The sequence below is a fragment of the Heterodontus francisci genome, chromosome 19 (assembly GCF_036365525.1).
Source record: "Heterodontus francisci isolate sHetFra1 chromosome 19, sHetFra1.hap1, whole genome shotgun sequence".
NCBI classification, from domain to species: Eukaryota; Metazoa; Chordata; class Chondrichthyes; order Heterodontiformes; family Heterodontidae; genus Heterodontus; species Heterodontus francisci.
Window position 1 is genome coordinate 63,532,119 of NC_090389.1, and position 12,877 is coordinate 63,544,995.

General features: G+C 43.3%; 1 protein-coding gene across 4 annotated transcripts in view; it reads right to left on the minus strand.

Moving 5' to 3' along the window:
• Positions 1 to 12,877, minus strand: part of fbln2 (fibulin 2) — a 213,336-nt gene that overhangs the window by 46,466 nt on the left and 153,993 nt on the right. For all 4 annotated transcript variants that reach the window (XM_068051792.1, XM_068051791.1, XM_068051793.1 and 1 more), the window contains exons 9-11: positions 8,140 to 8,229; positions 2,650 to 2,751; positions 2,295 to 2,432 (exon numbers count right to left, since the gene is read on the minus strand). In XM_068051792.1, coding sequence (XP_067907893.1) covers positions 2,295 to 2,432; positions 2,650 to 2,751; positions 8,140 to 8,229 — 330 coding nt within the window. The remainder of the gene's footprint in view (positions 1 to 2,294; positions 2,433 to 2,649; positions 2,752 to 8,139; positions 8,230 to 12,877) is intronic.

Consider the following 12,877-nt stretch of genomic DNA (forward strand, 5'->3'; position numbering starts at 1 on the left):
TGGCCATTCGCCTTTTGGAATTTAACTGCTGTCAGAAAGGTTTCCCAAACTTCAAGAAACCCAGAAGCTTCACTGAGGTGAGGACTTGACAGATCCAGGAAGTGAGTGCCTTTATACTTACTTCCTGGAGCTCAGTGCCTGATGAGGAGTCTCCGCGATCATCTCCTCAAGGCCTCCGATCCCATCACAAGATACCTGACCTCCCACCCCCAACCAGCAAAATTCCAATTTCCCCCTTCCTCTCCCCCAGCCTCCAACTCCCACCACGAGGCATCCGATCCCCAACCCCCCCCCCAACAGATTTGTGATCTACCCCACCACAAGGCCTTCAACATCCCTGCAAACCCCCAGCTTCCGATCCCTCACCCCTCCCAACATGAGGCTTCCGACCCCTGACCTCACCACCAACCCCCCCCCACCCCACACCCACACCCCCACTCCCCAGGATTGGCAGTCCACTCAATCATTCGATTCCACCCCCACACCCCACCTCAGGATTGATTCACCCTTCACCCCATCGACTCCACCCAATTCCCCTCTCTATTCACCCCCTCCAAAGTCTCCCGATCAATCCCACTCCCTGGCGTGGACTTACCTGCTCCTGTGACCTTCAGCAATCAGCTCCCCAACTGACTGGAAACCCAGCCTATCAATCAGGCTGGCTTCCGAGCAGGAAACCCATCAGTGTTGTCACAGACATGCTCTGGAGTTAAAACTCCACAGTGTGTGGGGGAATCCCGAATTGTGGGTTACCCACAACTTTCTGACTGACCCACTCCCTACAGGTCTGATAAGTAAAAATTCTCCTCGGTTCTGCTACTTGGATCAAGGGGCAGAGTTTACCAGGAGAAATATCAAGATCTGACATGCAGCCACCAGCTCTGAGGAATCAAAGCTACAACAGTGCCAGTATGAAAATGGCTAAACACAATGGGCTGAATTTTATGAGCCTTCTGGCGTGGTGGGTTGTGGCGGAGGGGCCCCGGAAAATTCTTCCGAGAGAGGCCCGCCATGTCCCCCAACAGCATTTTACCAGCAGCAGAGAGGCCTCGGTGCGGCCTTCCTGTCTCTCGGTGGCGGGGCCTTCATTTCAATCTATTAATAAAGGTTAACGAATGCAAATGAACTCACCTTGTCCCGGCGGCCGTCCCACGCCGATATTCCAGCTGGCAGCCGGAACCCCCTTGCTTTCTGAACTCCATTCGGAGTTCCAAGGCGTGACACTGGTGGAGAGGGGGGAGGAGTGAAATTATCAGGGCGGGGGGGGGGTGGGGAAAATGGGGAAAACACTTTATATGACTGAGGGGATGGTGGGAAGGGGTTGAGGGCAAAGGTAATGAGGTTAGGGGGGGAAGTTTGCGTTGGCAATAAAGTCTATTTAGGGTCGGGGTGGCCCTAAAACAAACATTTGGGGGGGGGGGGGGTGCGTGTTGAAAGTGCCTCCAGCTTTTATTTAAATTTTAAAATCACATTTACAATAATAATCCTTTAAAAATTCAAATTTCCTCTCAGGGCTTAAAGCCCTTTAAAAGTGGCGCCGGCACCTAAGCAGTAGCACCGGCGCCGTTGCCGGCATTGGAGAAGCCACCCCTTCTACATCATCGGGGGTGGCTGCTCTGCCCCCTCTATTTAAATGAGCCCCCACGCAAAATATCACGGGAAGTCAGCGACGGCACATCTGCACCGGAAGGCTGCCAAGATCAGAGTGTGCCGTCGCGATTTTCAGCGCGCTTAGAAAATTCAGCCCAATGTATGGAAAGCTTATCACAGCAGGTTCTTCTGCATTGTTAATCTACACATAATAGGAGTTACCAGACTGAGAATAAACAGGACTGGCTAATACATAAAAAAGAAAGACGGTACTTTTACTCATACAACATCTTTATCAATCTCAGGATATCCCAAAATGTTTCACAGCCAACGAAATACATTTTCAGTGCACTCGCTATTGTAATGTCGCAAAATTTATCCTACAATAAAAAGTTTCTGGGATAGAGTATCTGTGGAGTGCTCAAAATCTCCACATCTCTCGCCGTAACATGGCGAGAAAACCTACTTGTTATCAGAACTATGAAGGGCCTTTTAAGGCTGTTTCTCCAGGCTTTTACTGATCTCCCACCAAAGTTACAGCAGGAGATTGGGACAATCCCAGCAGAAATTCCGAATGGCTGTGTCTTGATCTGATATACCTGATTCCATATTTAACATCAGCTGCAGACTTCAATCCAGTTAAGTAAATAAGAAGCAGACAATAGTTTGAAGAATCTACAAGCGACAGGGTTTTCTGTTCTTACCAACGCATTTGTCATTTGCATTTCGGATAAAGCCATTCTCACAGATCTTTGCAGGGATACACTGGAATGATCCTTGGGTGTTCACACAAGACTCTTCTTTTGAACAGTTGTGTGAGTCCATTACGCATTCATTCACATCTATAACCAATAAATTATGGCAGATAATTTTTTAAAATTACAGTATCATTGACTAATTACAAATAAAAGCATAAAATGTCTATGATATTTGTTCATAACATATAATCTGCCTTTACAACCTCCAGCAAAGAAAGGCAAATATAATAACTTTGATAACAAACTAACCAAAGATTTTCTATTATCTTTTGTATTCTGTGGAATGTAAGTATGCAATTACCTTCACATGAGATCTGATCTGTCATCAGTCTATAACCAGAGAAACAGGAACAAATAATATCCTCTCCAACCTCTGTGCAGTAGTGCATGCATGGACTGCCATCTGTAAGAAAGAACTTTCATTTTAACTTGAGGGGCAACAGATGATGCACCAAGTAAACTGCAACAGTTATCAGAAATGCTTAAAGGAGAACGTTCTTCTATTAGGAGAGATGTGTCGTGTGTTGCTGTACAGTCTTACTGTAACTCAAATATGCCTACCACACTAGCACCTTCTGATCAGCGGTGATGTGTAATAATGTGCACGATTGCTTCAGGACTTTTGAGATAGGGTGAGTAAGTTCAAGTATCTTGAGTCCTGACTTTATCATGTGGTATGAGTTTGTCATGGGGACAGCAGGGTAAACATCAAGCTTCCTATCTTGTCTCTATCTTTTCTCCCCTGGTCCAGTCTCTTCCCACCTACATTGGTTTCTTGGCCGTAACCGCCTCCTCTTCACTATGGACGTCCAATCTCTCTACACCTCCATCCCCCACCAGGACGGTTTGAGGGCTCTCCGCTTCTTCCTTGAACAGAGGCCCAAACAGTCCCCATCCACCACCACCCTCCTCCGCCTGACTGATCTTGTTTTCACATTGAACAACTTCTCCTTCAGATCCACTCACTTCCTTCAAATATGGGTACCCGCATGGGTCCTATTATGTCTGTCTTTTTGTGGATATGTCAAACATTCCTTGTTCCAGTCCTACTCAGGTCCCCTTCCCCAACTCTTTTTTCCGGTACATTGATGACTGTATTGGTGCAGTTTCCTGCTCCCGCCCCGAACTGTAAAACTTTATCAACTTTGCTTCCAATTTCCACCCTTCTCTCACCTTTACATGGTCCGTCTCCAACACTTCCCTTCCCTTCCTTAACCTCTCTGTCTTCATCTCTGGGTATAGACTATCCACTAACATTGATTATAAGCCCACTGACTCCCACAGCTACCTCAATTACGCTTCTTCACACCCTACCTCTTGTAAGGACTCCATTCCATTCTCCCAATTTCTCGTCTTCAACGCATTTGCTCTGATAATGCAACCTTCCACACCAGCACTTCTGATATGTCTTCCTTTTTACTCAACCGAGGATTCCATCCCACCGTAGTTGACAGGGCCCTCAATCGTGTCTGGCCCATTTCTCACACTTCTGCCCTCACCCCTTCCCACCCCCTCCCAGAACTGCGACAAGGTTCGCCTTGTCCTCACTTTGCACCCCACCAACTTTTACATCCAAAGGAATCATCCTCTGCCATTTCCGCAATGTCCAGCGTGATGCCATCACCAAACATATCTTCCCTTCCCCTCGCCTGTCAGCTTTCCGAAGGGACTGTTCCCTCCACGACAGCCTGGTCCATTCCTCCATTGCCCCCGACACCTTGTCCCCTTCCCACGACACCTTCCCATGCAGTCGCAGGAGGTGTAATACCTGTCCTTTTATCTCCTCTCTCCTCAAATCCCAGGCCCCAAACACTCCTTTCAGGTGAAGCATCAATACTTGTATTTCTTTTAATTTAGTATACTGTATTAGCTGCTCACAATGCGGTCTCCTCTACACTGGGGAGACCAAACGCAGATTGAGTGACCGCTTTGTGGAACACCTCTGCTCAGTCCGAAAGCAAGACCCGGAGCTTCCGGTTGCTTGTCATTTCAACACACACCCCTGCTCTCATGCCTATATCTCTGTCCTGGGCTTGCTGCAGTGTTCCAGTGAACCTCAATGCAAGCTCGAGGAACAACACCTCATTTAGCAATTAGGCACGCTATACAGCCTGCCAGACTGAACATTGAGTTCAATAATTTCAGAGCATGACTGGCCCTTTTTTATTTTTAGATTTTATTTTATTTCTTTTTTTTTTACCATGTGCCTTCCCACTGTTTTTTTCATGTTTGTGCTTTTGGCCAGGGCTGTTCATTATTCTGTCATTTAACACCTTCTCTGCACTAATGCTTTGTCTTTCACCACGCCATTAATACACTCTCCTTGCCTTTACCCCATGACCTCCTTGTCAGTTAATCACTCTGGCCCTCTGTCCTATCAACTCATTCCCTTTTGTTCTCTTTTCCTCCACCCCCACTTTATTTGCTTAATCCTATTACATTTCTAACCTTTGCCAGTTCTGATGAAAGCTCACTAACCTGAAATGTTAACCCTGCTTCTCTTTCCACAGATGCTGCCAGACCTACTGAGTATTTCCAGCACTTAATGTTTTTATTTCCGATTTCCAGCATCCACAGTATTTTGCTTTTATTTAAGCATCAAGCTTACCTGGCCAGGAAGGATTGGGGCCTAAACCACTTAGACACCTAAGTGAGTCTCCGGCCTGCTCCCTCGGGAATCAGTACCTTGCCAGCAGTCGGAGTGGGATTTCAGACGGCAGAAGGTTGCTGACAGGGAGCCACAGGGATGGTCCTCGGCCGTCGGGTAAGTTGGGTGAAGGAGAGGGGCGTTGGTGGGGAGGCCCAAGGTTTCCTTGTTGGACCTGGAATAGCATTCCTGCCATGTTTGGCCCACAAGGCAACCATAAAAAATGTGGAAATTCTTACTTGCTTGGATCTCTACTGGGCCTGTTTCTGCCTGCCAGCACTGACAGAACTAAAGTAATCAGGAGAGCGAAGAGAGGACATGAAAAAACACTGGCGGGCAAGATAAAGGAAAAACCAAAAGCGTTTTATAAGTATATTAAGGGCAAGAGGATAACCAGGGAAAAAGTCGGGCCCATTTGGGACCAAAGTGGCAATGTGTGTGTGGAGCCGGAGGACATTGGTGAGGTTTTAAATGATTATTTTTCATCTGTGTTCACTACGCAGAAGGATGATGTAGGTGTGGAGATCAGGGAGGGGGATTGTGATATAGTTGAACATTTTAGCATTGAAAGGGAGGAAGTATCAGCTGTTTTAGAGGGCTTAAAAATGGATAAATCCCTAGGACAAGATGAGATGTATCCCAGGCTGTTATCAGGCAAGGGAGGAGATTGCAGGGGCTCTGACACAAATTTTCAAATCCTCTCTGGCCACAGGAGAGGTACCAGAGGATTGGAAGACAGCAAATGTGGTACCATTATTCAAGAAGGGTATCAGGGATAAACCAGATAATTACAGACCGGTGAGTCTAACATCAGTGGTTGGGAAACTATTGGGAAAAATTCTGAGGGACAGGATTAATCTCCACTTGGAGAGGCAGGGATTAATCAGGGATAGTCAGCATGGCTTTGTCAGGGGGAGATCATGTCTAACTAACTTGATAGAATTTTTTGAGGCGGTGACTAGATGTGTAGATGAGGATAAAGCAGTTTATGTAGTATACATGGACTTCAGTAAGGCTTTTGATAAGGTCCCGCATGGGAGATTGGTTAAGAAGGTAAGAGCCCATGGGATCCAGGGCAATTTGGATCCAAAATTGGCTGAGTGGCAGGAGGCAGAGGGTAATGGTTGAGGGTTGCTTTTGCGAGTGGAAGCCTGTGTCCAGTGGTGTACCACAGGGATCAGTGATGGGTCCCTTGCTGTTTGTAGTGTACATTAATGATTTAGATGTGAATACAGGGGGTATGATCAGTAAGTTCGCAGATGACACGAAAATTGGTGATGTCGTAAATAGTGAGGAGGAAAGCCTTAGATTACAGAATGATATAGATGGGCTGGTAAGATGAGCGGAGCTGTGGCAAATGGAATTTAATCCTGAGAAGTGTGAGGTGATGCATTTTGGGAGGACTACCAAGGCAAGGGAATATACAATGGATGGTAGGACCCTAGGAAGTACAGAGGGTCAGAGGGACATTGGTGTACTTGTCCATAGATCACTGAAGGCAACAGCCTAGATAAGGTGGTTAGGAAGGCATATGGGATACTTGCTTTTATTAGCCGAGGCATAGAATATAAGAGCAGGGACGTTATGATGGAGCTGTATAAAATGCTAGTTAGGCCACTGCTGGAGTACTGTGTACAGTTCTGGGCACCACGCTATAGGAAGGATGTGATTGCATTGGAGAGGGTGCAGAGGAGATTCACCAGGATGTTGCCTGGGCTGGAGCATTTCAGCTATGAAGAGAGACTGAAAAGGCTAGGGTTGTTTTCCATAGAGCAGAGAAGGCTGAGGGCAGATATGATTGAGGTATACAAAATTATGAGGGGTATTGATAGGTTAGATAGGAAGAAACTTTTTCCCTTAGCGGCGGGGTCAATAACAGGGGCATAGATTTAAGGTAAGGGGCAGGAGCTTTAGAGGGGATTTGAGGAAAAAAGTTTTCACCCAGAAGGTGGTTGGAATCTGGAATGCACTGCCTGAAGAGGTGGTAGAGGCAGGAACCCTCACAACATTTAAGAAGTTATGGGCCAAGTGCTGGAAAATGGGATTAGAATAGTTAGGTGCTTGATGGCCGGCACAGACATGATGGGCCGAAGGGCCTGTTTCTGTGCTGTATAACTCGCCATGGGTCTTGCCACTGTATGCTATAATTGCATCAAGGTCCTATTTAAGTCAGAGGACCCTGCCTTTTGCACATTCATGAGGCCCTTGTCTACCCAAAACATTCCAGCTAAAAGTGGTGGTGAGCGCAAGTGCCATGCCAACACAGAGGGGAGAATATTGCCTCTAATTTAACAGCCTGTATCGCAACATTCGCATCAGATGAAAGGGGGTTAAAAGCAGCCCTTTGAAGTTCTTTATTGGAATCTTCCACTTTTGCATGCACTTCAAGTTTGGTTTGAATCTTTCTATAAGATTTAACTATCGTGAGAACTATTTTTTGAATGATTGTCATTGGCAATGATAATCCTACATATTCATTCCAATAACAGAGATAGCAATTCCACACCCAGGAATTAATTGTTCAGGCCTGTTTCTTTTAGCTAGGTGGTAGGGGTTGGGGACAGAGAGATGATGAGGGAGAAAGTGCACTTCTCAAACTAAGTGGGGAAAGTTACAGTGCTGGAAAATTTATTTTCTTTTTCATCTTTTGCAGCATTAGTATGAAGCCCTGAAACCTAAAGGTCCCTTAAATCCACCATAGCACACATAACACCAGCATGACTTTTCCTTATGCTCTCTATCCTACCCATGGCTAAATTTGCTGGAAGTTTTTTTTTTGTTCTAACAACTAAAACAATTGGACACAAACTAACTTATTTTAGAATCGGTAACATGTTTATTAGACAAGAGACATTTACCTATCTTAGGGGCTATATTGAACTAAATTATAGAATAGAAAAGATAATATTCCAATTTGCTGTGTCACTTTATTCCATGGCCTTTTGTGGCTAGTAAGAACCATTTTTGCTTCTTCCATAGCATCTGTTTAATAGGCATCTTTCCTATAAACCCTGCATACATTTTAAATCCTAATAAACGAAACAGAAGCCACACCCATTAAGCTAACTGTAACCTAATCTCTTTTTCTCAGCGAAATTGCTCATAAGTGTGAATTTGAAGATATTATTCTTGATACAAGCATACCTCCACAGTGATCCATTTCAACAGATTTTAGAGTTTGTGATACTTGAGTAGTCTGCGCTTCCGTGAAACTGTTTTCCTCATCTTCATACTCTGCATCAAAGTATGGGCACAAGGACAATGAAATAAATACTATCATAACATCTCGCTCTACTATAAGTTTCAAACTTTAAAACATGCTCTATTATATGTCATATCAACAACTTCAACAGAGAATTAATATTTTAAAATACTATTTGTCTTTTGATCCACTGCATTAATTTTATTCATCACTCAATAGTACAGATTTTGTACCAATATCACTGGGGGACTTTTAACTGGAAGCAGGATTCAAGGAGCGGGGCAAGCAGCAAACACTCCACTTTTCAGCAATTTTAACTCCCAGACATCATCTGCATGCCACCGATCAGCTACCTTCCTGAAACTGGCCAGAAATGGCAGGCAAACAACCAGGAGCAGATGCTCAGGACGCAGGAGACTACCAGCCAGCACCAGTGGATGCATGCTGGCAAGAAGATAAATCACAGGGAGGGTTTTTAAGAAGGGTTTTAAAAGAGGAAAAATGGGAGCCCGGGCCAGGAGAGAATTAAACTTCCCATTGTGCAGCTCAAAGGAGGACTCCTGTTCCTCCTGGAACCACAATGGAAGTAAAAAAGTAATCTTACCTTAAATCGCCTTTTTGGCGCTCCTCTCACTGTCTTCATCTGGCAGGAAAAGTGCAGTTGCTTCCCTGCTCAGGCCAAAATTAAAATTGCAGGCAGGGCTCAATGGTCTTCATCAGACACCAATCTGCATATTTAAAGATGGACCCCATCGGTTTCAGACAAGTGTGTTTACTGCCTGCTCAGAAGAGGATGGAGAGATCCAGCCAGGACATTGGCAGGCAGTTGACTGCCCACACATCCAGTCAATAGGGTTAAAATTCCCCTTATTAAGTCAGTTGTAAAAGTTGACAATAGATTGGGAATTAAAATGTGTGTCAATTCTAGCCCTCTCACCTTTCTCCCCCAACACAGTAATTACACATTTATATCAGCCTGTCATGGGTAATATGAATGTCAAAAATCTTCTATATAATACAGGTAACTAGACTACCAAAAAACAAAAAATGCTGGTAAAATTATTCAAGTTTTTAAAACTTGAATGGGAATTTCATAGAAAACATGATTCATTGTTATAGAATGAAGAATAATATCGCTGTAGAGATGATTTCTTCCAGATGAGTAAGGAGGGAAATTACAAAGTAACGCAAGACAAAAATATGTAAGCTCATTTGAAAGTTGATGCACCAAGTGAACCAAAGAGGGACTTCTGTGCATAATTAGATTTCATAAAGATTTATTGAATTGGCTTTACAATTTACTCACTACATTAGCCCAACAAAGGATACTGTGTGCTAATCACAAGATAATTAAAGATCAGGATATGCTATCCATCCAGAAAGACACTTCCCCTCCCACCCACCCCCATGATTCAATGGTTTTTTTTTCACTGGTTTAATTTTTTTTAACTCCATATATTCCATATATGGGGAAATATTCTTTGAAGAAGAATTTCCTGATATCAGTCCTAAAATGATCTTTTTATTAGTTTGAGTCTTGTTTGACCAAGGTGGGAGCAATGCACTGTCTTTCTCTAGTTCCATTCTCCACAAGTCACAACATATATTTAACTGTGTACCCAGTTATCGATGCAGCCAATTATATACTCTATTTTAGTTTCAGAATAAAATCCACCAACCATGTTTCTTGAATAAACAACAAAGGTATTGATTTATTATAAAACAAGACTTAGTCAATAAAGATGCAAAGCTTTAACATTCAGTTTGAAATATGACAGTAAATATATATATATATTCCCTTCTAAATACCCAACACACACAGTCAAACACATACACCAGTTAAAGGAAAAATAAAGATGCTTTGGCCAAAGTACTTGTTAATTCTTGAAGAAAAAGGATATGTTATGTTCCAAATGGCATACAGTCTGGTGTCCGAGTACACATAGACAAGTCACTGCGATCTTTTCAGAAGCAGTTCGTTCAGGAGATGTCATGAGGAAGTCTTCCAAAAGCTTCTCAGGAGAAATGTGGCATCAGGCATTACAGCTATCTCACACTGGATTTTTTCAGAGAGGTGGAGTAAAGATGAGCTGGGTGTTTCAGCAGGCTACAAACATAACTGACTCAAAACGGTATACAAAAATGAAACCCACTCTTGAGCACCATAAATCTTGACATGTCACTTCTCTTCGAAACAATTCCCATAGTTAGAAGGCACCTGTTGTTTACGTAGCTGAAGACATGTGGCATCCATTAAATGTTGTTTTTAAACAGAGTCCTTCCAGTGACCCTTTAAAAAAAAGTCCAGCATCTATGGAATCACTTCAGTCCTCCAATGAATCCATATCCACAATTCTAAACCGCGAGTCCTCAAAATATATTAAAAAATAAAAGCACTTTCATAACAACCTGTATCCACAAGTTCTACTCCCATAGTTTAGCTTAAAGTAATATTTTGGCTTAAATTTTTCTATAACCTTAACAATCTTGTATACCTCCAGAAAGTACCTTGGTCACCAGCTTCCTAAACTGAAAAGCCCAAGTCCATCTATTCTTTCCTGGTAATTCAAACCCAGATACTGGGGATCGCTTTCCTAGCTCTTTTCTGCAATAATTCCAGCACTTGAACATCTCTCTCATTTGTTGGCAATCAGAATTGGATAAAGAATTCAAGGTGCAATCTGCACAGAGCACCATACAGTTTGATCATTACCTCCTCTGATTCTACTGCTTTACCTATGTAGACCTATATCATATTGCCTTTGTTGATTGGTGTTCTGCACTTGTTGGATATATATAGCGTCGATTCTACTAAGATTCCTCGGTCTCATTCAACTTCATTCTTAGCTATTGCATCTCATGTATGTTTCCTTCCTATCCGTAGCACTTTACATTTCTCTGAATTATATTTCATCTGCTATCGTTTTGCCCACTTGCATAATTTGTTCAACTCATTCTATAATTTCTAAGCCATCTCCTCCAATTGCACTGCCCACTCTGGTTTGGTAGTATTTGCAAATTTGACTAGTTTGCATTGAGTTTCTAAATCCAAGTTGTCAATGTAAATTAGAAACAGTTGTGGATCTGGGGTGCACTCACTATTCCCTCCACCTCCTACTCCGCACCCACTCCAATATAACCCCACTTACGAGTACTCATTGAGATGAGTTTTCAGGTCTTCTGCCTGCTGCAAATGGGACAGGACAGCCTTAAAGGTGAATTAAAAAGAAGGGCATTGCAGCCCTTCAAACATTCCATTAAATACTCTCCAAGAACAATTTGGCTTGGTCTTGATTTTAGCATTTTATCATGGAACCGCAGCTTAAGGCAGAGAAGTTCATGAACACAATACATTGCAGACCTGTTATTAAGGTCTGATGCAAGTGAAACCTTGATTTACCTCGTCAGAAGTAAGGTTATGTGCATTAATGGGCCATAATTTGCTGTGGCAAGTAATCTAACATTATTTTCCAATAATTAGACTTGCCTCTGCACATTTAGGTTTTAACATATTTTTAACATGACAAGTTGCTGAAATTGTGAACTGATAATATCACAGTGAACGGAATCAGGCATCTGGGACACAAGGTCACAGGGAAAGCAATTGATTATTGTCATGCAACTGTATTTTTTTTCTCCTCTGTTTGAAACAGTATGCCTTTAACACTCTTAAAATCAGTGTACCTTTAAGACAGAGAGAGAAGTGTTAGATTTCTGAGACACAGTGTGCCACAGCTGCATTTGTTACCTGGCAATAGTAGGAGAGTGGGGAAGTCACATGGTATAATGTTTCAATTTAACTGTGTGTAAAAACCAGTTTTTTGGGAGACACCAGCAAAGCGTGCTTACTGAAGGAAAGAGCTGTCGATTTCCCTCAGCAAAAATTCTACAAGGAGCTATAGGCTGAGTTAATTGCCTAAGGAGGGAAAAAAACCTTTGAAGAGACCATTTGTATTGCTGGAGGTAGCAAAATTCCTTTTCTTTACTTCCAATCCAAGTCGTCTTTGCTTCAAGATTGAATCTCCCTTGACTGATTGTGTTTTATGGAATTTGCAGTAAAGTTCCGACCGAGAGACTGTCAGTTTTAAAATTGAGTGGACCGATTGCTGCACTTTTTGTTTAAAGAACTGTTTGGCGCCTGCTGCAGCTGAAGTATTTTGAATGCCTATCAAGAAAAGCTTGTTTAAACAAATCCACGTGGAGACTTCGAATGGCATTTGATTATTTTTAAACTAGGACACATCAACCATCGGGAACGTAACCCAAAAAGACTAGCAACCCAGTTATTTATTTATTCCTAAGTAACAGGCAATTTTTAAAACATAATTTTTTTTTAAAGAAACCAGTTACCCATGATTTTTCAGTGTATGGGCTGAATTTTACCGGCCCCTTGATGCCGCAAGTCGCGCGTGGGGGGGCGGTAAAATGCTAAGGGGGAGGCCCGCCTCGACCTACGATGTCGAAAAGGGCCTGCTGCATATTACTGGTAGCGGTGGGACCCCGGCGCAGCATCCAACCACCCCCCCCCCAACCCCCCGCCCCGCCGCCAGGCCCTTCATCTCCATTTTAAAATAAGGCCTAATGAAATGCAAATTCACCTACCTGCAGGTGGCGGCCATCTCATTCTGATATTACAGACCCCATTTGTGCTCTGCGCACCTTCGGAACACCATATGGAGT